This window comes from Pipra filicauda, unplaced genomic scaffold, assembly GCF_003945595.2.
Source record: "Pipra filicauda isolate LSUMZ 115617 unplaced genomic scaffold, ASM394559v2 scaffold76_size2844353_pilon, whole genome shotgun sequence".
NCBI classification, from domain to species: Eukaryota; Metazoa; Chordata; class Aves; order Passeriformes; family Pipridae; genus Pipra; species Pipra filicauda.
In genome coordinates, this window is record NW_024104942.1 from 1,917,418 (window position 1) to 1,944,641 (window position 27,224).

At 38.3% G+C, this 27,224-nt stretch overlaps 1 protein-coding gene across 4 annotated transcripts in view; it reads left to right on the forward strand.

Moving 5' to 3' along the window:
• Positions 1-27,224, forward strand: part of CRB1 (crumbs cell polarity complex component 1) — a 106,045-nt gene that overhangs the window by 43,566 nt on the left and 35,255 nt on the right. For all 4 annotated transcript variants that reach the window (XM_039389776.1, XM_027713260.2, XM_039389775.1 and 1 more), the window contains exons 6-10: positions 15,772-16,725; positions 20,194-20,744; positions 21,139-21,304; positions 23,955-24,861; positions 25,845-25,973. In XM_039389776.1, the coding sequence (XP_039245710.1) occupies positions 15,772-16,725; positions 20,194-20,744; positions 21,139-21,304; positions 23,955-24,861; positions 25,845-25,973 (2,707 nt within the window). The remainder of the gene's footprint in view (positions 1-15,771; positions 16,726-20,193; positions 20,745-21,138; positions 21,305-23,954; positions 24,862-25,844; positions 25,974-27,224) is intronic.

The following is a 27,224-nucleotide window of genomic DNA, read 5'->3' on the forward strand; positions in this document are numbered from 1 at the left end:
GCAAAGAGATTGCAGCCCTCACTTGTGCATTATTCAGCATCAAAAGAATGCATGAATATTAGATGTTTGGGGGGGGGGGTTGAGTTAGAAATATATGAAATTAAAACATTAGGAAGCATCTACCAATATTATTTTCAGAATATGTACAGAGTTTTATTCTTTAAAATTTGACAGCTGACCCATTATTACTATGATCTATTTTCTCTAGTTGCACTGATATGTTAAGTTGCATTATGTAGTCCAATGTGATTGACAGAGCCTGCAAGCAGTGGATATTTTGAATCTGGCACATCTCTCTGTGTTAAACAGTGTTGCACATAAACATTTTTTAGCACGAAAAGCTTTTTTCCTTGAAGGGAAGGAGGAGGGGATGAATGGCTTTTAATCCATAAGCTCCCAGATCTTGCAACACACAGACAGAAAATGTCCTTAGATTTAACAAATCTGTATGGCCAGTACCTGGCAGAAAATGCTTTCAAAAACAAACAAACAAAAAAGGCAGTTGTATATTGTTTGGCAGTGGGATAATGTTTTTCAAGTACCTATTATTTTCCTTTCACTCATTCCTGGTGGGCCATTCCATCATATGACTGAATACTTGTTAAATCTAGTCTACCCAGTAAGAATTTTCCTTCTGATGCCTTCTTCAGGCACTGCCTACTTACCTTTTTGGTTTCTTTCTTAATTTTGTGAATAAACTTTTCCTAGCCTTTTTAACTGGCATACCTCAGATATTTATACTCTCCTCTTGACTGAGCTTATGAATTTGCTCAGTTCAATCTTTCTCTGTTGAAGAATCTCTCTGGCCCTTTCATTTCTTGCTTGTTTTGCCCCAGACCAACACCATGCTCAACATCTAATGGCAAAGACAACCACTAATGAAAGTAGCCTTTAAAGTGTGGTCACAAACCCTGGTGAAATCAAAGTTATTGCACATACTAAAACTAACAGCAGAACTTTGCTTGTCTTCTAAAGAATTTGATTGTCCATCTCAGGAGCTACTTTACAGCATATGCTTTTTAGCATTGGTTTGTGTAAGTCTATATTGTTCTGGTTGAATTACAGTCAAATTGCAGTCAGGCAGATGCACAACCTTTCCCCAAACAGAAAGGAACTTTCTTTAAATCTACACTTCATACAGCTTTCACTACTCTAGAGAAAGTGCTTAACAAGTAGACACTAACAGAGGACCTGTGCTATGGGACTAATGTATTTTACTTTCTCAATACATTCTAATTTATGGAATATTTAAGGTCAAATGTCAAGCGATAAAAAAAATGACCCAATTTAATAGTATAGTGTTTTGCTCAACAGATGATTTCAAAACCAGCCTTAATAATGTCACCATCATGAACCCCATTAAAATCCAGTTTATTGGAAATACAGTAAATTATACAACCAAACATTTAAGAGGCATTACTTCTATCTCCTTCCCATAATGGAGGAATTCAGACGTGACATTGGAGAAGCTGGAGGAGTTCAGTCAGAAATAGTACATGGGCTAGTAGTTCTGAACCATATGCATGTATGTATAAATGTCTGTTCACACACATATGTGTTAATACACATATAAATACATACATGCTACTACTTACGTAGTAAGTACTTCAGAGTACTTTTCGGCTCTGCTTATAGAAAGCCTTTCTGTGATCCTTAGTTAAAAAGGTCCACAACTTGCATCTTTTCTATTTTTGAAGGGCACAGTTTTCTGTCTGGATTGATTTGTGGTAGGAATAAAAGATTTGTCTTCATTCCTTACTGCAAACTTTGCAGCACGCCATGAGTATGCTGGTTAATGAGCAGAGTTTATGCTGGTCTTCATTACTAAATAATTATTTCAATTGCATGGCTTGTAACAGTGGGAAATGCATGATGTTTGCATGCCAAACCTGTATATATTTGTTATGAAAGCAATATTGACCTACTTTGAAATAAAAAGTTAAGATGTATGAGAAAACTTGCTCAAAGAATGCAGGCTGGTATTAAATTGCTACAGCATCAAATATAAATGGCACAATGCCATTCATCACTTCATTGTTGTAGGGGTTACAGTTTTTATGTAGCTTAGCTACTGTTTTCACACTTGCAGATTTTTACGTGCCTTTGAAGTACCATTTCTCACATGCAAACATCCCCAAATAACCCATAGCAGTGGGATGGCATTGCTGTTTACCCTTAGTAAAGTGCTTTACTTGGCAAAATGCTATTTGCATTAGTCTCCTAAAAAAGTATAAACTGCCCTAATATGTGAAAATATGCAATTTTTTTGAACTGATATCAGCATTTTGGTACCAGCACAGCTCTGAGAGTTCTGAGAACCAAGTTCCCTGTATCCCCTCTGTTCCTGTGAGCCAGTAGAGGGAGCACGAAATACTGTCCCTGTCTAGCATCTGCTAGACATTAGCAGATTCTAGCTTTAGCTGATATTTCAACACTGTCATTAGAGCCTGATCTGGAAGACGCTATTTCTCAAAGAATTTGTGATGAACACTGTTTGCTAATCCAAATTCTTAGAGTCAATTTTTAGCTTTTGCACCACACAATTTGATTAGCAGGATCTTCCACATGGAATTTAGGGGTATTGTTCTGCGGCCAGTCATGCAAAGGGCTGTAAAAGCTATGGAAAAAAATGTCACTGTTTTAAGTAAAAAAGAGTAATTTGATGACCCAGACAGGCTATTCCTAGTTAAGATTTGTTAGCACCTTGGAGCCTTAGTTTTCACATAAGAAGAATAACAAATTAAGAAATTTACTTATTATGTCAGTGGTCCTGCTGATGGAACTGTTGGGGTGAAAGGAGGCACCCACAATGAATTTTGCACCGTCTCTTGACGAAAAGTAGATATTTGACCCAAGCATCATGCAAAATGTTCATATTTTCCTCTTTGTACCTGAAATACCAGCACAGGACTATTTCAGACCCTTACATAAGGTTCCCATAATGCTGGTGGCATAAGTGACATCAGTTTTTAAAGCATAAAAGGCACTTCATCTAGGCTCAGAAATGTCAGTAGTAATTACAAACTTTGTTTTCAAGTATAATCAATTCTTTATTTATGGTGTGAAATGTTTTTTACCCTTTTGAACTTTTGCTATTCTAAGCCAAGCAATATTGTTGGCATGTTCCTTTAAAAATAATTGCTTCTGGAGAGAGAAATTGAATGTCAGGTTCCAACTTGATGTAAATTAAATGGGTTACATTAATAGTCTGGCCCGTGGTAGAAGTGAGTGTTTCGATTCTGGGTTTGACTTCAGGACATGACCTCTTGATCACACAGGTCAGCACAGATGGGAAATATTGGAGAGGTACCCTAGGTTGACGTGGGGAAGAAAGTGTCTAGTACTGATGTATCACAAACTGTCTGATCCATTAAACAGAAGCAATGTCAGACTCCACAGAGAATAAAGCTTAGTTGTCATAGGTCATTATGCTCCTCAAAAAAAGAGTTGGAAGGAAAATCACAATGATGGAAATCCTCAGGGCTGTCATATACACATAATCTTCTAAACCTTCCTGGATTAATGCTGCCAAGCCTTTATACAGGGGGGGATGGAGTAAAGAACCCAAATATTCTTAACTTCTACAGTACAATTATGTGTCATATTTCCCATCTGTAGCTGTTATAAAGAATTATTTAACAACATTCAGCATTTTAAATTTAAAAGCAGGACATCTATACAACTGAGGCTCTCACACTTATGTGACATGTCTTAAGAAGAATTCCATCCATGAGAGCAATCACATTTGCAAGGTCAAGGAATACACAGTTCTTCAAGGGGAAGGAACAGGTGAATTGGGAAGTTTATATATCTCTTTTTTTTGAAGGCTATCTCCTGCCTTTAAAATTGGCTTTCATTTCAACTTCTGAACAACCCAAATTCCCCATGACAGATTTTCCAATCTCTTAAATCACCTTCACAGCCTTTTTCTGGACCTGCTCCAGTACGTCTAGTGTGTCTGCTTCTTTCTTGTACCTGGGTGGCCCAGACCCAGACTTGGTGTGGTCTCACTGGTGCTGAGCAGAGGTGAGGAGTCACCTCCCTCAACCTGCTGGCACCATGATTCCTAACACAGCCCAGGAGGCTGCTGGCCCTCCTTGCTGCCAGGGCACACTGCTGCCTCATGCCCAGCCTGTTCAGAGCATGGCAAAGCTGCTTTCCAGCCAGCTGCACCCCACCATGTACTGGTGGATGGGCTTAATTGTGCCCAAGTGCAGGACTTGGTGAATCCCCTTGCAGAATTTCATGAGGTTCCTGAAGATTGCCTGTTTCTCCAGCCTCTCAGTCCCTCTGAATGGCAGTGCAAACTCTCTGGTGCGTAGAGAACTCTTTCTAATTTTGTATACACATATATACAATTCCCATTTTAATTGATAATAATAAAAAAATCACTTTAATGCTTTTGTTGGATTGGATTCAGGAGTTTTACAGTCTGATGACAATTAATTATCATTGATGAGTCCCAGGTCTAAGGTCTTCTCAAGGACATAAAGAGTATGTTTGGGTTTTGAGTAATAAAAATAACCTGATAAAATGAGAACCAAAACTAATTTTATGTGATATACTCCATAAAAGCTCTTACATTAATTGTTCCCTGTAGCATCTAGCTCTTAATTATTCATTCTTTGCTAATAGGAGGAACAATTGATAAAGTCTAGTATTTTTACATCTGCTCATTTGCACTGTTTGAAATAAACTCTGAGGTGACTATAATAAGGCACAACCTGCTTCTGTTTAGTATCTGGACTAATTTTTTCAGGTACAAGGAGAATTTAAAAGAAGTTAAGCTAGCCTTTTACTGATGACCCGGGTGCTGATCCCTTTAAAAATATTTGAATTAACTAAGAAAAAGGACTTCTGTTGATTGGGTAAGGAGAACCAGATTAAGGAAGGCACACTCTTTCCCTGGCTGACAATGAACTTTGCACTTTCAGTAAGCAGTCTTGGAGAGAAGAAAAACCCCTAGTATGAACAGCTAATTTATGCTGATAATTAACTGCTAGAAGTAGATTTGGGAGATCTGACTCAGATTGCTCTCCCACTGCTGTAACTCTTCGAGTCTGGCTGTGCTAACAACATGACACTAATACAGAGAATCATAATGATCAATACAATTATGCCTGTAGTCTTTGTCCTGTGGGCACTATTTTGTCTTAGCAAAGAGGGTTCAGAATCTGTTATTAGGCCTGTTTGTGAGGCCAAAACATTATGGTAAATCACTACCTATCATACCAAATAAAGAAAACTATTTAAATGCTGTACTGTGTATACGTCTGCACAGGTACAGAAGTTAACTGTAACACATAAAGATATAGAAAAACTAGATTTAATCTAGCTACATCACATTCCTATACTATCATCTAGGAAATCCCCCAAAAGACAGGCAGCAGACCATGGAAAGCACACACAGTCTTAGCTGAAGTCCATGCTCTGCCATTTCCACTGGGACTGCTGGGTGACCCAGCAAAAATGAAGCTAGTTTGTGTCTCAAGCTTCCCAGCTTCAAGATGAATTAAGCATATGAAATCTTGGATAAACAAAGCCACCACTGAGATGAGTTTTCACACTACAAAAGGACTAACACTGAAGGGAATGAGTGAAATGAACCCTGCTGCTAAAGTGAAAACAGGTATGACCTCCTGCCATTACCATTCATATGGAACTGGAATGAAAGATCCCAGTCCAAAGTCCGGGATCTTCTGCATCTACATCTGCTCTACAGCAAGTCATAACTATTTACATAGAGAAGAAAACACACACCATGTAGAGTAATTGCCTTAAAAAGAAGGAAAGAAAAAAAAAAGAAAAGAGTGCATAGTTCAGTGTAAAAGGCTTGTCTTTACCTGTATTTAAAGTGTTAATAAATTATATAGAAATATATATTGTAGGAATAGAGAAATGTAATTGTACATAGCATAGATACAGATTATATCCATGCTTTTTATAGTTATGTTATGCACAGCTCAAAATACGCAGAGCATAAACACATTATGTGTATTCACACATTCACGTTTTATATTTTTCTATTGTCAGGTCTCCATTCTCAATTAAGCTCTATAGGCCTTATTAAAACTATGATTTTCTAGCCTACTGGCTTTTTCAGTTTGTTTCAATAAGGACTGACAATGCAGTTATGTAAATACAGTCACTTTTGCATGTTGTGGAGATTCACATTACTTATAGCAAAATGAGAAAATCTTGCAAATGACTCAAATTTTTCAAAGCACCATTTCCAGGGCAGAAGCCGTTTCACACTAGACAGCACAGTGGCTGTGCTTGCCTAACTCAGTTAGAACAAATAGAAAACAGCCAACAAGAGACAAGGTAGAAAATCCCTTTTAGGGGAGACTAGACACAGCGTACATTTCTCAATGGAAGTGTTCATCAGCAACAGCCACTCTTTTAAAGCCCTTAAGTGTTTGTAGAATGGAAAATTAATTTGTTTTCTAATTCCAAAGTGAATCATATGCTCCAAACAGATTTTCAAGTCAATGAAACACGACCTTGTATGATCTAATTAAACAACTCAAAGGTATTAGTTGTTTTAAGATCCCTCTGGATATACTTCAGTTCAAATGCACACACATCATCTGTATGTACAAGCTCATAAATCTACAAAAAATGCAAATCAGATCATTAATGCTTTGAATTTGACAGTCTTGCCACAGTTTTCTAAAAGGTAAAACATGAAAAATTCCTGAATTATATATACTCTTTTTACAACTTAAAGAGCGCGCACACACCCCCACACCGGAAAGCAGAACACCAAATATCTTTCTTTGGCTTTTAAATATCTGGTCCATAATCAGGTATAAAATAACAAGTTCTCTTAAACTTGCTATTACAATTTCTTCTCTGGATGATGTCCTGACCCTTTGACTGGAGCATTGGACCAGATGATAACCTTTGAAGGTCCTTTTAAACCTAAGTTTTTCTATGATTCTGTCTTAATTCTGTTTTGTGAATTGACTTCTCTGCTCCAGTGCACATGACTATTTAATTTAAAAAAAAAAAAAACAACTATGACTTTTTTTTTCTATTTTTTATCCGATCTTTTGTCTTTGGAATTGCTGCAGTGGTGTACTTTTTCCACTCTCAGATCTCTGTGTAGACCTTATCTATGAGGTGCAGTCTTTCTTAGCATCCCTCACATGTCCTATATAGATTAATGGCCATAACCATACACCCTCTCCTCTTACTACCCATAAATGCCCATGTGTCTAACAAGAATGCTGTCTGAAATATCTTTGGTACTTTGGGGGTACCATTGATTTCTATGCTTTTATTTCCTTTTCGCCATTCACATCTTCCTCTACTTTTTCATCTGTTTAGTCTCCAAAATCTTTCCTACTCTTTTCTTTCTTAATGGTATCCTTCATAGATCATCCTTTTCCACTTCAACCTGTCACACCATGTAATTGTGCTCTCCTTCCTCTCCTCTACCCTTCCTGTCTCATATCAACAAGATGGTCAGAGCTACAACACATTTGTGCAGCCAGAAAACCCACTCAAGATGGATACTGCCTGGGAAAACTGGGCTGCCACCATTTCATTTTCTTCCCTACCTCCATCAGTCAAATGCAGCAGCATTTTACCTGTACATAAAGCTGACTCCAGGAGCAGGGAAATGAAAGGAAAATGAGCGCCATGCAGGGACATATTTCTTCAACGAGGTTTTCCTTTACTCCAGATTCAGACCCTAATCCTACAATTGGATCCACATGGCTGGCAGTGTAAATTGAAATATGGGATGAAGGTGTAGGCTACAAGCAGCAGTTTTGCTGTGCTGGCCTTCTAGGACACGGCCCCTCCCCATTGCCAGGCTGTGTGTGCCTGACCTCTCGTGCAGCTTTGCCTACGGAGCACTCACAGAGCAGGCTCTGGAAGTGGCTGGCTGGTCCACTCAGGAGCTGAAGCCAAGCTGAACTCAGCCGGCTGTTTCCAATATTTATAAAATAAAATAAACACACCAGATCTCACTAAACAACTAATCACCTACAGCATGTACATGATTTTCTTCTTCTTTTTTTTTTTTTCCCCCTCAAATGAAAACTATTTTAGGTGTGACAAAACATGTGAAACAAGTGGAAAAACATTTCCAAGTACTTTTGCTCTCAGAAAATCTTTAATGATTGAAGAGATTAAGGGACTGGGGTTTTTTACTACTTTAAAAAAATCCATTTTTACTGAAAATTCAACCTAGTCTATGAAGCTTCAGGCCAGCAACATTTAAAAAGATTGAATTACAGCATGCCATTCTGAATGTAGCACGTTATGAATTCCATATACCTCAACTAGAATGACATATTTAATGATTAAGCCAAGCCACTCAACTTTATTTCTATTTTAATTTTTTTTCCTAGCCACTATTAACTTTATACATACATTTGAAATGGCAAGAGGAAAAATAGCAGAATAGTGAATTTGTCTGCAATAGGAATAACTAGCAAGGTCTTACAGCTTCACAGAATTAGAGTTCTGTGTGAAACGTATCATGTGCCAATTAGCCCTATGTTAACAAATGCTTATTATCCCACTTTTTAAAAGTATCCCATTTTCCATGTGCTCCAGTTCTGCCCTGTATTCTGTCCTTCATTTTACACAGGCCTTTTCTGCTAAGACAGCAACAGAAATTGCCATACAAGATCAGATCACTGGTCACATTAAGTTCAGTATTGAATGTAAGCCAGTTCTTTACTGAATAAAAATAGGAGAAAAAAAATCCATTTAAATACCCCTCACTTGCTCTACACTGATACACACAAGAGTAAAGCCTCCTTCCTGACCTCCATGGTGACTGATTTATGCCCAGAAGGATGAGTTTTAATTATGATGACACAGAGATGGTCAATTTATTTCCTTGCGCTTACTCACTCATGAGCGTGCACTTCCTCCTTCCAGCAAAGAGTAATTATCTCTTTGCAATTATCTGCACAGATGTGGCAAAGTTAGAATTTTTGTGACTGTCTGCTAAGACCTGGGGCCCTGAAGAATATGTGCTCTGCCAGATCTTTCACCCTGGCCTCAGGATTAATGAGACCCTCGAAAAGAGTTGTTTGCACCTGGGGTAGGATTTTGTAACAGACATTTCCAAAACTGTAAAATATAGGTGGAGGGAGCATTATTGCAAACTCTTTGTCTTCCATAAAGTATATTCTGAAGGGCGTGCTACAATCTGAGTTTCTCCAAGGTTTGCTCCTGCTTGCATTTGATACCTTTATGTGCATAGATACCTATATGTGGAAGTAGAGCTTAGTTGCTGGGAATTATTTTATTTAAAGAAGGCATAGAAACATGGAAAAAATAGAATTGGAAGGGACTGACATGCAGGTATCATTTGGACTATCTATGTGTCTAAGATAGGATCTGCTGGCTCATGTCTCATTGCTCTTTTGCCTCTAACCAATTTTTAAGGATCCAAAATAGACTTTATGGCTCCCAGCAGGCATATTGCCACTAGAAATCCTAAAGTGTGACCTGGATGTTCTTTGTGCAGGGCCAAACCTGTGACTTTTTCATTTGTTTACTGTGGTCTCAGGGAACAGTGTGCTCTCTTTTTTACACTGAAAAACTGTTACCGTGTCCCATTTCCTCTGCTTGTGCTTCGACTGAACAGCCCTACTTTTTTAACCTCTCCTCAGAAGCCATATTTTCAAGATCTGTGATAATTCCTGAACTCTTCCCAATTGATCCAAATTGTCCTTGCAGTGCAGAACTAAAAATGAACTCAGTGTTCCTGCCACGACGTGACTGAGGCTTTGCAGGTTGAAACTATTGTTCCACCTGATTGCTGGTTATTCTCGCCTGAGACTACAGAAACTGAGTGAGCAGTTCCAAAATTGAATACAATATTTTTCAGGCCATTTCTCCAATTTCTTATATTCAGCTACAAAGGTCATTTTGTCCTTAACACAGTCAAAAGTTTCTCTTAACCCTGTTTTATCAGATAACTTAATAAGCAAGCTTTCTATGTCAACATCCACATCTTTTATGAAAACACCAACCAGAGCAAACCCTGGACAATCCCAAACCATAATCAATGGAGCCTTCCATTTTGACAGGGAACCTCTGACAATTATTTTCTGGGTAGGATTACACACATTTTTTATCCACTTTATGGTGGTTTCATATAGATTTTTCTCCTTGGTTTGTAAATGAAAATGTCATTAAAGACTACATCAAACCCTTACTGTAATTAGAGTGGCTTTTTCTGACAGGTTTGTTCAAAATACCCACCAGTGGTTCTGACACGGCTTCAGGCATTTGCTAAATTCCCTGCTATGAAGTTCCTCTGTCTCAGAGTGCCATCAGCCCCACGTTGTCACCAAGCTGTAATAACATATGTCTATCCCCACCTGTTGACTGTTTGCATGTTCATAATCTTACCTCAGTCATATTATCAAGGTCATATTGCAAAAGGACTGACAATTACTGAGAGCCTCCAAATTTTTCTTCTTATATTCAAAATAAAATTCATATTAAACGTCAAGCTGTAGCACAAGACATCTGATAAGCACTACTAATCAAGTGCATACACATTAACTTATCAGCATGAACTTTGTTAAAAGATTCCTTACTTACCTTTCTAAGAGTCTGGATGACATCCTTATCCCATGGCATTTGAAAGTATTATAGGAAAAATGCCTATGTCCCAGGCTGGAAGAAGCAGCAATTTTCTGAACATCTCTATTAAAGCAATTGTGAACTGTAGATTAAAGGAATCCAAAATTGTATTCTGTGTATGAGTCTTTTGGTCAGCCTAAGAACACATTTGACACAAGGTGAGGAACTTCCTAATTAATGAATAAACGAGATAAGAGAAAAGAAGAAATTGATAAACACATGTGCCAAAAATAATGTCTGCTGCTAAATTTTTCACAGAAATAAGTAGTTAAATCTCCTGAACTTTATTTTCCTCTAATTAAATTTGGTCCAAATTAAAATGTCTTGCTCAAGATCTGAAGAAAAAAAAATGCTTTGGTAAATTATTTTTTCCTGTCTTTAGCACACTAAAAAAATCTAGAGACATAGACTTCCAGTAGGTAAAGAGAGCAAATGGAACAAAAATATTTTATAAAACAAAGAAACAGGACCAAATTTTAGGTCTTTTCAATCTGCTTATTGAGATGTACAGTTTCTCTGAATGACAGTGACCAGAGTTGATCTGGATTAACAAACCCCTTGAAAGAAAAAAGGTCTTAAAAAACAACACCTTGTAGAACAAAAAAAAGTGACAAATCAGTTTCAAATGTATCCTAAAAATATGCCTTTCTAGGAAACACAGAGTTTGGTGTGAGCACGCTTGGAGGACACACTGAAAAAGAATTTAAATAGGATACATATCTATTGTGTAAGCAGTTTAATGAGACTTACTTTAAGCCTTGTTGATCTGGCTTGGGCAAAATACACCATCAGACCACATCAGCAGGTACAGAAGTGGAGCAAGCTAATCCTGGAAAGGAAGCCTTTATACTAAGAACTGTTGTGAATTTTACAGAAACTTACTCTGTGGACTCCTTAAGTGCTAAACAATCTTTTTCTTCCGGAAATTTTCCTTTGGAAAAAGATGGGTGCCACTAGGATACAAGTTTACATCATTTTAATGACAATGTTTACAGGTAAATATTAACTTTCTGTGAATTTTTTGTGAAATTGTAAGTGCACTTAGACTGTATTGAATGTGTAGCATCTATCCAGGTTGCATGTCTGTATTTGCTTGATATTTATTTAGTGTCAGGGAGCTGGAAAGGCAAAAGATTTCTAACCAAAGGTGTGTATTAAAAGTGTAATTTGGATAATACTTTTATAATTGTTTAATCAAAATGAAAATTAGTCGTGTTCAGCACACTTATTCTTGAATAATTGCTTTTGTCATCTTGCTTCTGCAGGAAATCTTTGCTGCTAAATTTGAAACAGCGAGTTTAATTAAGAGGTTAACAGTTAGAAAATAGGCACCATATAGTAATAATGTGTAAATGAAAAAAGGAGACACATGAGTGATATTGTAAAACTGAGTCAAAGAAACTGTTTCATTTCTGTTTTGAATAAAACTTCCCAGGCTGGAAAAGAAACCATCTATAAAAATATGACAAAAATATTCCCATTATCTAAAGTTTTAGGTCAGTGTGTAATATATTTAGAAGAGAAAATGCTGAATGATTTTACTTTACTTTTTGCTTTAAAAACACAAATATGCTTAGTTGAACTAATGCATGTAACCACTGAAAAGAAACATTTACTTGCATTTACTTTTGGTATGTCTTGCATCTTTTGAGAATACTTTTTCTTACATGCTAACTTTTCCAACCTGAGCTATTTGAACTGCTTATACAGTTCTATAAATATTGACTAATCCTTTTATCTAGAGTGCTTTTATCTTGAGTGACAGTGGTCTTTGCTCATACAGCAATTGCCAGATAACAAGCAATATCAACACTGCTTGTAAGAACAGCTGATCTATTTATTTTTGATATGAAAAAAATCACTTATTATTTGTCTTTTGGTGTGACCTATATTTGTGTTTGTGCTAATATTATTATGAAATAGTAAGCCTATATATATGTGTGTATACATTTGTGTATGTATATACACAACCTGATAAAAAAACTACTTTGCAACATATTTTTAGTATCATTACTTAAAAAATAAGCACTGAAATGCTTCTGAAATTACATGCATTTAAGTGGCTCTGTGAGTCACTTTGCATTTAATTATTCATTCATAATATTGATTTTGCATAGGCAAGGAATACACTAATAATAAGTGTACCTCCTCATAAAGCCCATTTTATTTTTTTGTTGGACATTGATTTTTTTTTTGGTCAAATTTGTTATCTAAAATTAAAAATAGAAATATATATTATTTCCAAAAGAATTTAGCACTCTTATGAAATAAATTCATTCATTTTATATCTAATCTGATGAAGCAGAGAAAAATACAGACACTAAAACATTATTGTAAAGTTGGATTCAGTTTATGGATCTGCATCATCCTTTCCAGAGGCAAGTAACTATTGCAAAGTGTGACCCAGATCACAAGTTACAAAGCAAAGAGGATGTATGGCAGGTGCCATGGGATAATAAACTAATACACAGAGAGTCATCAAACATTACTGAAAATGCAACAACTAAGGACCCAGCAATTCGCTATGCTGATATTTTTATGAAAGGTTTAACAGGGCATCTCAGTCTATAAATCCTTAAGCACAGTCTGTCCACTCCGAAGCTCTATGACAAGGCTAAGTACAACCCTGATCCAACTGCTTGTGGGTTGGACTACTTTTTATCTCTGACACAAAACCCTAAAGAAACCTGCATTTTTACAGCCATCATATTAAGACTGAGTCATATAAAAGACCTCAGGACACATTGTCCTCGATGTCAAAGCAGAGAAGGGAGCAATATCAGGCAGGAGATGTACTAAAACACTGACCAAAACAGGAAACAGCTCACAGTAACTTCACTTTTCATATAGTAGAATAGCAAAAGCAGGACAAGTCACTAACACTGAAATTGCCACAAACTGGACAAAGCAGACATTGTTCTGGCCCCCAGTCAGAACAGTTTGGGAAGCGCACTTCACTTTGAGGAAGTCAGAGCCAATGAGTCATATTTCTGCCAGATGCCACTACACATTAAGGTATACATAGACATCTCACATTGGAATAAAGATGAGCCTGGCTGGAAAACAGAGAGAGACTGCTGCTGTAAAACCTCACTGCCAGACCAGGGAGATAGCACTAGCTGCGTTTGATCATATGAAGCTTCAAGTGGAAAGTCTTCTAATTGAAGACTGGTAAGTGAGCTGATCATGCTTTTATGTACATGCTCTGACCACTCCACTCTGGCTAATCTTTTAAACAAATCTCACCCAATTCTCAGTTCCTTTCTGTCTCTCCTGTAACTTACCACTCCCCAAGATGGGTCTAGTTACAACTGTGATTGAGTAAAGTGGACAGGCAAGGAATTAGCCCGAGTAACTACACTTATCCACTGCTATATGAAGCAATTCATTGTGGCTGAATGCTGCTCTGTAATTTTCCATGAAAAATGGCTGTATTTTGCTGTAAAGACAAAACTTGATGTGAATTTGTACATAAAGCTAGGTGTGGTGCCTGGTACACCTAGCTGCAACTCTGAGTCTCAGCATTTCTCATTATCTGCTTTACAGGCACCAGTTTTGCTGTTGGGATGGATGAAATTTTATCTATTTATTTTGTGCTGATGATACTAGTTTTAAAACTAACTGCAAAGTATTTCTTTTTTCTCTAAAATAACTATTTTAGGAAGGGAAGGGAAGTGGAAATACTAAGAGCTGCCCTTAGCATGAGTTATCAAAAAAGTATTTGGATATTTTGACTGCTTCAAAGAGAGATAAGGAACAGATTTTCCCATATCCATTGCATGCATATCAGCCACTTGATTGCTCAAGGGAGAAGTTACTGTAATTACCACTTTACTGATGAACAACAGTGCAGAGAGGTAAACAGATTAGTTTTACAAGAGGAACAGATTTGTTTTTCTTTGTGAAATGTGATCCAGCAGACCTACTTAGGTCAAATCTATCAAATTACAGAGTAGTTAAGATGAGGAGCTCTCCTTTTACCAGATATACCAGCAGCCAAACATTATATGGAAGAAGAAATATGAGTCTGTATCACCAGTCTTCTACAGAAGTGCTCTCATCACCGATCAAATCCTTAGACACTTGAAAAAAATATTCCTTTCATCTTTTCTTACTTTATATTATATATAAAGGAGAAGTTAAAAATCTCCACTGCAGATACATGGTACCAGGAATATTCTGCTTGGACATACAGGTTCCAACTCCTCTAACAGCTTTTCTCAGATCCTCACATCCCAAGTGAACTCTCCTCAAAGCAAGAGCATGGCTGACAGAGCAGAAGTGACTGCTATCTTATATTTGGAAGACCTGAGATCCATGGGTCATTTGTTAGCAACTGCAGTACTTGCCTAATCCTGAAATGTGGCTCCTACCCACTCAATGTGGGTGGGGTACATCCCACTACATCTTACCCAGGCCATCAGTAGGTTTAAGCACTTTGAATTTCTTATTAACACACTGTGCATCTCCCTGCTCACACTGGGAATTTTGTTCTTCAGACAGCCAGCTGGCTGTACATACATTTACAGGCATGTTCACCCACTTTTCAGTCTGACCCACCATATCATATATCACTTGTAAGTCCTGTGACTCTCACTTGAAGATTGTTGTTCCAAGATGTTTCATATGGGACCAGGAATACTAGTCTGTAATTCCTATACTGTTTGAATGAACATGAAAAAGAGGGAAAGACCAGCAGATCATACTCCAGCTCATCAGCATACTATATAATGGATAGGAATTAAGTAACAATTCTTGGCTTTTTGTATGTGATAAATAATTCAGTTCCTCACAAAGCATTCTAAATTTCTACCTCAGGAAATGTGGGAAACAATTTCTTGATCGCATCTGATAATGTCTATCTTAATTTCATCACATTATCCATATCAAAACTATCCATTTGTTTGGTTCTTTTCTCCAAAGTGTGATTATCAATAAGGTGTTTATATAATACTCTGCACAAGGAAACCATGACAAATGAATGTAATTTTATATTTAACATATGTTATACTTGTCAGACAATCACCTATTTTATCAAGGCATTCCTCTCTAATAAAAAATAATTTAATAAAACACATGATATTAAAAGAGTTATTCTGGGCTTCGGTTATTCAAACCAGTGTGCCTAATTCTTTGTTTATTCTTCAGGTACTCACTGTGATGAAGACATCAATGAATGTTACATGAACCCTTGCCAAAATGGTGGAATCTGTGAGAATTTTCCTGGGAATTACACTTGCCATTGCCCACCTGCAGACAAAGAAGGGATTTTTTACGGTGGCTGGAACTGTACAGAAGTTCTTCATGGCTGTACTGATCATCAATGCCAAAACAACGGAATCTGCATCCCACATTTAAAAAATGGCCAACACGGATTCAGCTGCATATGCTCACCTGGGTATACTGGAATACACTGTGAAACCATAACCACATTTTCTTTTCAAGGAAACAGTTTCCTTTTGTTGAAGAATCCCCTGACCCATAAAAAGGATTTTTTCTATAACATAAACCTGAGGTTTCAAACTGTGCAACCCACAGCTTTTCTGTTTTACCGAGGGGAGAAAAGTACGTTTGCAAAGCTGGAATTACTGAATGGCTACTTACACTTATCCGTGCAAGTCAATAATCAGCCACAGGCTCTTTTGCATATTCCACATAATGTCAGTGATGGAGAATGGCATTCAGTGGAGGTAACCTTGGCAAGAGCTGTTATTCTAAATTTGCTTGACAGCTCTTGTGTAGAATCCTGTCTCAATAAAACGTCTGCTAAGATAGATAGCAATCCTGTGATGCTTGCATTTCAGAGCACGTTTCTGGGCGGCTTACCAGTGGGGAACATTAGCAGCAACTCTCTGCTTAACACCTATAATATACATTCTGCACCTTCATTTGTAGGCTGTCTTCAGGATATTGAAATAGACTTGAACGTTATTACTCCAGAGAACGTATCATCTGAGTCATCTTTAAATGTCAGGATAGGATGTGCTAAAAAGGACTGGTGTGACACCCACCCTTGTCAAAACAGGGGACGCTGCACCAACCTGTGGCTGAGCTACCACTGCGACTGCTACCGGCCATACACAGGGCCAGACTGTGCAACAGGTAAGGGAGTGCTGCTGGCATTTGTGTTTTAAGTGGATGCTGAAACTGTTTACCTGGTGATGAAATGGCATGACCCTTAGGATCTCCAGAGCTTAATGTCAGCTGGTAAGAAAGTGCAAGAGGTTAGTAGTAGCACACCTTTGCTATTCTCTAGTTGCTTTCCTGGGAAGGCTGCTTTTCAGCCTGACAAAAAAAGTCAGGCTAAAGTGGTGGATTCCACTCATCTTGTTTTAAAATCTTCCTAGTGGTCTTAGCACTCCATAAACTCTGAAAAACTGTAGTTCACTGGAGGTTATCCATGCTGAGTAAAATTTAGAAAGCAACCAAGTCAATTGGAGTTTAAGACTTATTTTCAAAGCATTCTTTGAAAATTTTATCCTCAAGCTCTCTAGGCTTTTATAAAGAGACCCATTTAAGGCAATGAAAGGCAAGCAAAAGTACTGCAAGTTAAAAAAAGACAGATTCCAATTTAAAAAAATTAATGAGATTATACTATTAGCTTAATCTGATTAGCCCAAGGAGCAGGCAGAGCTTCAGTGGCTAGAGACAGGGACCATTCATCTCTCAGTTGTCCTAAGACAGTGCTGGACAATCACTAGTGCAGGTAGCAGTTCCCAGGAAGCTGGATGGGGACCAGAGGGAAACGTGTCCCTGTGTGAGGGAACAGAAGAGCACATCTCAGCAAACAGCCTCTGTGGCAGTGATGGGTAGGAATACAAAAGCTATAGATGCCTGTAGCACTTTCCCTGCTACAAATGATCTTTCCAAGTGCAGGCTGAGGCAAAATGGAAGGACAATAGGAGGTCCCTGCCCAACTCTCAGCTATACTGCATCTGGTGGGTGAAGCCCCCTGGAGCTCTAACCACAGCAACTCTCAGGAACATTTTGGGGTGAACTCTGCAATTCTTCCTCAGATAAAGTTTTAGGAATTTCAAACAAGTGGTTTTGTTTAAGAAAATTGCACAGGACTCTTCCATGCAGCGCCCTTGCTGCTGCTCCCCTCTGTCCCCTTACTAACCATCCACACATGGTCAGTGTTTAGGGAGCAGGAAATACATACACATACATACACGTATACATACATACGTATATTTACGTAGATATATTTGCCAAGTGGGCTGGAAAAAATTAAGCACAACAGCAGTGCCATGGTCAGATTGGAATGGACAGATCCTAAACTGGTGTAAACTGGCATGGCTGCGGCGCCGCCAGGGAAGCTACATTGATTTACATCAGCTGAACAACTGGCCTCAGGGGCTATTGAATACATTGCTGCAGAAAGCTGTGGCTCCAAATACATTTCAAAATGTTTAAATACAATTTCATTTTGTATGCTATACCTAATACTTATCAATACCTTTCAATAGTTTTTCTTTTTGGCTTTATTGCAAAATGACAAAGCCTGAGAGGTAATTGTAACAGACTTCTTTGAAGTCTAGCTGTAATTTATCCAAAGATTTGGAAGGCAACTTTGGAGTATAGGACAACATCTGGTAAATATGTTTGCCTCCTTATATGAAGCAAAATTAAAACCAGTCAGGGCCAGGAGTGGCTTATACTGGCATTAGAACTGTTGAGAATGGTTAGAAAGCAATGCTTTTTTTTTTTTTCCTGCTGACCACAATATTCCTTGCTAATCATGGCACTGTGCCATTCTGATACATAGGTTCTAGATATATGCCATATTTAAAAGACTGTGGCAGGTTTCTTAAAAGGCAGAGTGGGAGAGACTTGTGGTAAAGGATAACATAAGAAATGCTGGTGTCTTTCTGAAGAAAAGTTGCTGCCAAGTATTTAATTGACAAGAGGCAATATTTTCTCTACATATACAAAATAACAAACAGATGTTGACTCATTTTGATCAGCATCCAGATGTTGTGACCCAAGAGGTTAATATTGACCAAGGTGATGCCAGTCATCTCATCAAACAGATCAGATTGATGATATATGTGTATATTTATAAATAGAGAGAAATGTAACAAAGTCATTGTAAACATGAAATACCTTTTTGAAGATTAATGGTTCTTTTTAATATTGCAGTTGTGGAATCCCCATTCCAGCAGAAATTTTGTTTTTACCCTCATGAAAAAATGTTTCAGCCTCTGGTACCCCCTTACCCCCTTAGAGAACATATAAACTGACTTAATGCCTCAAAACACCAATTTCAACATGTATTTATTTCTACATAGAAGAGTTTTAATAAGTAGATGTAGATACATAGGAAATGTTATTAATAGAAATAAACTAGTTCAAATTTAATTATGAAATTGTCTGTTTAGGAACAAGTTAGGATTTATTCCTGTTGCTAAATAATATGATCATACCACATAGTAGTGCAGTGTGGTCATTAAGGGTCTGTTGGGGCTTCACAGTCAGTCCCTATTTTCATTGGGTTTTTTAATGTAGTCATAATAAAAAGTAGTGCTGCAGGCAGAAAGTTGGCCTATGAGATCTCACTCTAGGAGTTTTACTGCACAACGGAGGACTGAATTTTTAGCTATGTGAGCATTTAAAACCAAAAGCTTGGTTTATTCTTTCTATGAATTTGATATATTAAAAATAGCTCTTGAAATTGTTTAGGCAGGAAGTCTATAATATTGAGGACAAGATCACAAAACTTACAGTGCAAAAATAGAAACACTGTTGTTTTTTAATGAGATGATTCATCAGAATAAAACACAGTTTTGGCTACATATTTTGTATCCTTACAAGTCTGAAAACCATTACTGAAAATAAGGAGTAAGGGAGAGAGACAGATGGTTTTGGTTTAATCATTTTAATTGATAAGCACACAAAAAAAGAAAGCTTACTTGATGCAGGATCATTTTTCCACCATGACACCACAGCACAATGGGCACTCACAGGACTTTACAGGATTCATAACTGGATACAAGTTGATGTATATGAGCATATCTTGAGCCCCAGGAACAAAAAGTCTGGCAGGGAACTGGGGAGCCCGTGCAGCACCACGTAGGTGCCCTATTTATGCAGGAGAGGTTTGACGATCAGCTTTCTGCAGTTGGAATCTGTGCAAAAAATATCACAAAATTCCAGAATTACAGTAACTTCCATGGTCATCAGAGGATCAAAGCAGCTAGGTTCTTTCCAAAATGATCTTTCTGAGGACCAATCCAGGAAACTATAGAAATCTGTCCTTGTTTAACCACTTGAAAACACAGCATTACACAGCACATGATAAAGGGGAAAAATATGCCCAGTAATATAACATCTGGTCCTGTACAGGGGCTTAATGCTATGGTCATGGAGGCCAACAGGAATTTTCAAATAGAAGCTATTTACAGCTGGATCAAATCTTTATTCATCCATAACTACAGGCACATCTTACTACCATACATAAACATTACTATAAGTAGTTATTTGATTGTTGCATTGGCCCCCTTGTTGCTTAGCCCTAACTATTTTATTTTTCTTCCTTTTTTTTTTCCCTCCCATATCTCCAACCTCAAGAATACATTCCAGGCCGGTTTGGATCTGAGGACTCCTCAGGCTATGCTGCTTTTTCCATTGATGCCACTCAGAATGAGAACTTCATCATATCAATGTTTGTCCGAACACGCAAGTCTTCTGGCTTGTTACTGGCTTTGAGAAACAGTACTTACCTCTACATAAGAGTTTGTTTGGAAGGTGGGAAACTCACAATGTCAGCTCTAAATTCCATTAAGTTATTAGGAAAACACTTTGTGAACGATGGAAACTTTTACCTAATAACATTAAAAATAGAACCAAATAAGATGGAATTGTTCCAGTCCTCTCACTACCTAGGCTTTATATCTACTCCACTACTAACCATCCAAAGTAAGGATATTCTTTACATTGGAGGCCTACCAGACAACAAAGAAACTGATAGAAATGGCAGATATTTCAAAGGCTGTATCCAAGATGTAAGAGTGAATAACCAGCCACTGGAATTCTTTCCCATCATCAATCCACTGAATTCTCTTATCAACCGAACCCTTATTAATGTCACCCAAGGCTGCACTGGTGACAACCTCTGCAAGGTAAGAATGACATTTTTCAGAGTATTTTCACATATTTATAATGGGGAATTTATTTTAATTTTTTTTTGTATGTTTCCACACATTATTTGATTATAATGACATCCTAGGAAAACAAGTGAAAACACTAAAAGGAGCAGATTTTGTTGAGTTATGCTACATATGATCAATATCAGCAGAAAATGTATTTGCATAGGGGAGAATTAAACTATTTTAAGGTTGAAATACTGTTTTTCACCAATTATTGAACACACTGTGCTGTCATAGTACTCGTCTTTATCAGCTTCCATCTGAAATAAACAGAAACCTCCTTTTTGCCAAACAGTCCCCCATCCCTAGAGTTGGGAGGCCACCAAACTTTATTCATACTTAGGTTATCTCTTCTCTTTCCCCATAGTCCAACCCTTGCCACAACGGTGGTGTGTGCTATTCAATCTGGGATGACTTCACTTGCACGTGCCCCCCCAACACAGTGGGGAAGGCATGCGAGGAAGTTAAGTGGTGTGAGCTTGGGCCCTGTCCTCATGAAGCACAATGCCAGCTGGTGCACCAAGGATTTGAATGTAGGTACATTTCAGTTCTTCCAGTCATCTTTGGAGATCAGCAAAATTTTCATCAGCATTGCCTTGAAACTAAATATTCACTGCCTCTGAAGTTCATTCAAATGTTATTTCTGTATTAAAATAATGACTATGTCAATTTTAAGTAAGGTTAATGGGAAGAGTCTGCCCTACCAAGCCCAGAAATTGTCAGACAGACACTGACTCAGACACTAATGTTTACAGGACCTTTGATATTTACTTATTCAGCACAACTTGTACAATAGTACATTGCCAGAGTGTAAGTGTACCCCTCATATTACCACTGCAAAGAGATAAGAGGATATCCAGTGCTGGATTAACCTTAGGATGTTCTCCATCTTCCTGAAAAGACAAGATACATAACATACATTACATCATTTGATTTTCTTCAATAAACTTTAATAGCTTTGAAGAAAGTCACCTTAATACCAGCAGAACAGTTACTCAACTGGTGTCTTCATAAGAGGCACCTGCACACCAAACAGTCTGTTTGGGCACTGATGAGCATTAGCTGTCTTTAGGTCACTAGCCACCCTGTATATCTCTTTCCTTCTCCTTCCCACTCTGGATTGGAATTAAAAAAAGCAAGTAAGGATCTTGAAGAAATATTTTTTCTTTTTGCTATCAAAGAAAGCCCTAACGAAGCTGTAAAGCAAGATAAATTCACACTCAATCTGATTGAAGCTGTTAGAATGGCTCAGTTTTAGGAATGAGAATGTTGATCAACAAAAGACTTCTATCATAGACAGACCAATATGATGCTATTTTTATGGAGATTGTTAGAATCAGCATTGCAGGACTTGTTCAACTTTAGAACTGAAATTAGAATAATTGTACCTTCTCTCATAGATGGCTTTAATTATAACATCAATATATGTTCTCTCATAAAATTTACTATTGCATATTATGGTAGAATATGAACATAGATACAGCAAAGGGAAAAGTATCTGAACTGTTTCCTTCTGCTATACTCAAGGTCATTTACACTTTCAATATCTCAAGGTCATCACTTTAAGATTTCTGTGCTGGTTTACGTGGCAACAGTAGAGAGTTTCCGTAATAGATATTCCAAAATTCCTGCAGTATAGAGCTGCATTTTAAACTAATTGTATTCTTAGCTACAGGATAAACTTCTTGTTCAACAGATGGTAATAAAAGCTTTCCTGGCCAGTGAGTTCTCTGCCAGCCTGGTGTCTACTGCTCTGGATACAATTTTAAGCCAAGGCAGCAAAAAAGCTGTTTTCCAGGGGCTGTGGCCACAGTTCCACCTAGATGGCTACGATTAGCAAGCCCTTTTGGAAGGCATACGCTCCATAAAAGAGAACAAAACATTACACAATACTCCATAAAAGAGAACAAAACATTACAAGAAGCCGATGTGGGGAACATTAAGTAACAGCAAAACTGTATGCCCAGTGGCACAGCTGAGAGTAAAAGCACATCAAGGCAGCTTGCTGTGCTCAGGACTTTGTAAGAGTTCTACAGGGGTAATTTAGCTTTATGAGCTTAAAAAAACTCAGCTGCTTTGTAAGACATTTTTAAAAAATCAGAAATACTTTGGAAAAATTCTGACTGATTTTTAGTACGATTTCCTCTGAGGAAACTTTTTCTACGAGAAAGACACTACATTTGATGCACCAGGAAATTTAGTTACACCTCTGCTGCCTTAGTATCAGGATATACAGTCAATAACTTCCTACTGGGACTCCCAGGGGTTCTTTTCCTCAACACTTACTAAGCCCACAGATAGTTCAGAAACCCACCTTATCTCAGTGCTAGGATCTTTCAAAACTAATTTTTTCTGAAATACAGACAGAAGACATTCCTTCCTGTCTGTCCTCCCTGTCTATAATTCTCATAAATCTCAGAACGTGTAAATTTACAGCCCAGTGAGTTAGTGCATTTTAGTAGAAACCATGCTAATGAATGATGTCAAATACCTTTGTGAAGATGTCCATAAAACTGCCACAACGTAGCCCATCAATTTTCACTCACAGCAGTGCAAGTTGAGTGCTGCTGCCCTCCCAGTCCCACCAGCACAGGCTCACTGCTGTCAGCAGGGCTGTGGCAGAGCCTACACAGCAGGAGAAGCTGGCTTTAAACGTGACAGGCATGGCTCTTCTTACATGGATTTCGAGGGGGCTATTTGTCAACTAACTTCAATTAAATTAATCCTTTTGCATCAGTGAGAGTAAATTGGGATCCAATCAAATCCTTTCTAAAACATCTTAAGAAACACCTAGGAAAAAAAGAATTGAGAAGAAATGTTCACCCGGTCCAGATCTGTCATGAGGAATAACTAGATGCCTGTACTTAAGGAAGAAACATAAAATGACAAATGTATGTCTTCTTTTGAAATACAGAGATGACACTAATGTAGAATTGTATATTAGAGTGTTGACTCGAGATGATGCAAAGCAGCACACTTTTGATGTCAGTATAGCTGATGCTGGCACTGCCCTGTAATTTCCATAGTCATAAGAGGCAGACAGGGATAACTGAAACACTGGTGGAATTTGATTGTTTTTCAGCAAACCCAAAAGGACTTACATGACAGGGACCATGGAGAGATATTGTTCCACAGGTATTGGTTTAAAGTTGGTCTGGTTTCTCAATTATTATCTTCGCACAGGTCTTGCTAATGCAGTGTTTAGTGGCCGGAGCAGTGCGATATTTTACAGAAGCAACGGAAAAATCAGCAGAGACCTCACCAATATCGTGTTTGGCTTTCGGACTAGGGACACTGATGTGATCCTGCTGTATGCGGAGAAGGAGCCAGAGTTTGTTATCATCAGTATTCACAACTCCAAGTTACTTTTTCAATTACAAAGTGGCAACAGCTTTTATAGGCTGACCCTTGCTAGTTCAGTGCCTGTGAGCGATGGGAAATGGCATCAAGTGATGGTCTCTATGGTAGAGCCCCTGTCCCAGTCCTCTAGATGGTACATGGATATAGATAACAAAAAAGACACTGCAACCAGCACAGCTGCTGCAGGAACCCTCAACTTTTTAAGAGAAGAGACAGATATCTATGTGGCTGACAAGGCTTTTGACAGCCTGGATGGCCTGCGAGGATGTATGAGCACCATAGACATCAGTGGCATTTATCTCTCATACTTTGAAAATGTTGACATCCCTACTAAAAAGCCTCAAGAGGAGCAATTTCTCAAAATATCTGCAAACGCTGCTCGTACTGGCTGTTTGCAGGTAGATGTCTGCAGCTCAGATCCCTGTATGCACGACGGGACATGTGAAGACTTGTACACTTCCTACCGTTGCACGTGTCCTGACGGATACACTGGCAGTCATTGCGAAGTCAACATTGATGAATGCTCCTCAAACCCCTGCATTCATGGAAACTGCACCGACGGGGTCACCTCTTATGAGTGCAGCTGTGAACCTGGTTACACAGGGGAAAACTGTGAAGAGGACATAGACAACTGCCTTGGCCACCAGTGTGCAAACGGGGCCACTTGCGTTGATGGGATTAATGGATACTCCTGCCTGTGTGCTGCTAACTTCACTGGAAGATTTTGCAGGTACTATAAACAAAGCTGATCCATATGATTTTGTCAAGTCTCTTCTGAAGGGTTATTACATCACTGATGTCTCTGTTTTAAACACAGATGTTATGCATGTAACTATATATTAGTTATGGCTGCAGAGTCAATGTATAAGGACTCTGCAACACAGAAAGCTGTATGGATCAATTAGATGTGGACTGAGACTGAAGTGCTGGCAGCTCAGGCAGAGACTGATGAAGCAAGGGCAGAGGGAACAAGGCATAGCTCTGTTGTTCTGCTTCCAGCATTGGTCCTTCGAGCTCTCTGATGACAGGATTACAAGTCTTCCAGAGCTTGAAAATACACGTTTTTTTAGAAAAATATTTTAAGGTTTTTAAATCCCTAAAAATATATTTTTATTAGAGCAATAGAGCTCTAGAACTATAAATAAAGAAATTTGGAGTTGTGGGTAAGAGAAAACAACAATAGAAAGGCTGGCAAAGAAGTTTTCTCCTCATGCACAGCATCTTTGTTAAGTTGGTCTTTTCCTCTCAGCTTGCTCTCAGCCCAGCTTTCCTGGTGGCTACAAACACCACACAGTCCACTTTTTCCATCACTTCTGACACTCCTCTCATGACTGTTTATTATTCATCTCAGATTCTTCTCTGGAAAGGCTGCAGACTCTTCCCTGGCCTCTCTTGCCTTTCATTGCCCTTCTCTGCACACCATAAACTTCTCCCTTCTAAGCATGCCCCATTGATCTCAGAGAAGGCAAAATCCTGTCCAAGTATCTCACAGACCCACATTAGTAATGTAACTAGAATGATACTAAATTCATCAAATTAAAAAAGTTCAGCAATACATGTTCAGTGAGTCTCAAATCTCGGTTGCTGCTGTCACTCTTTTGGACAATATCCCAGTCAGTAACAGCATTGCTCCCCTGCTTCATCTGAGAGAGCACAAGACATCCAGAAACAAGGAAAGTGCAAATAACTGCTATTGCCTTCTTCTTTACTTAGATATAGAAGATTACCATATACAGTTTGTGGGAATGAAGAGAGAAACCTCACATGTTTCAACTATGGCAACTGCACCGACCTGGGCGGTGAGCTGACCTGTGCGTGTCTGCCGGGATTTGTTGGAGAACGGTGAGATGCTTTGCCCTGCAGATCTTTGAGGAGCAATTCTTCCACAAGCTGTTCCAAAAGAGTCCTGAGGGTAACAGCCATAGGGGTTTTGCCCTCCTGCAGAAATACAGACAAGGCAGCTGTTTAAGTATAGCAGTTCCTTGCTTGAGTGACGTTGAGGCTCTGAAGTAAAGTAGTTTTACTTAGATAAAAATCACAAATGAATACAGTCCAATGTAGCACCAGTAACTCCAGAGCAAGATATTAGTTCTTAAACAGCACGGAATGCTTGCTTCTCTGTGCCTTTTTTTTTGTCTTCTGTGCCAAATTTTTGTATGACACTCTAGAATGTTATCTTTCTATAGGTGGGGACACATAAACACACATACCCTGATCATATGTATAAATTAGCTACATACACTGACACATGAATATACAAAGCTGTTTGATTTTCACATGTATGTGTTGTGAACATACAATCTATGGGATGAGGTGGTATTGCAGCTCACTACTTTCTTACTGAATGTTGAAGTAGGAAAACAGAATTTTTAGAAGAGGTTAAGAAATATTTTTTGCATGTTATTGTTTAGCCTGAAACAGAGGGACCTTCCTCACAGTGAAATTTGTATCATCTTGTAGTATGTTTTGCAATTTAATTACCATTTAATAATGTCTACAAACAGCTCTGGAGCAGGGAGGGCTGACAGACTCAGGGCATTAGGGGCTGTAAAAACGTAGGAAGGCATTGTTATGGTCTGAACAGGTAAGGGCAACTTTCAGATAGTGAGAAAGGAAATACCGTACATACTCCTAGTGAAACTAGAATTACATCCGAGTATAATATCAAAAGTGCCACTGGAGCAAGCTATAACACAGAGAAGTTTTCAACAAAAAGTTTACGTTCTCTCAAAAGCCTATGAGCCCACTGATTTTGTGAAAACAGTACACTAAGGCATAAAAGATAGGTGAAATGAAAATTCCCACCCACTCAAAGCACAGTGTTGTCGGCAGACACATCTGCGCTGCACTGGTAACAGCAGGGTTGTTTTTGTGCCACCTCACAACATTCAGCAGAAGTGAAAAAAATAAACTAAAATGAAATTTTAAGAAGTAAAAGCATATTCATAGATACTTCTTCCCTGTGTATATTTCTTGGGAGTTTAAGGTAGAAGGAAATTATTTTTTTCCTTCTTCCTTCCCCTGCCAGGCAACTTGCTAACTACAGCTTTGGGAATGAGGGTTCCTTCCATCCATCCCGCTGGCTGGCAATAA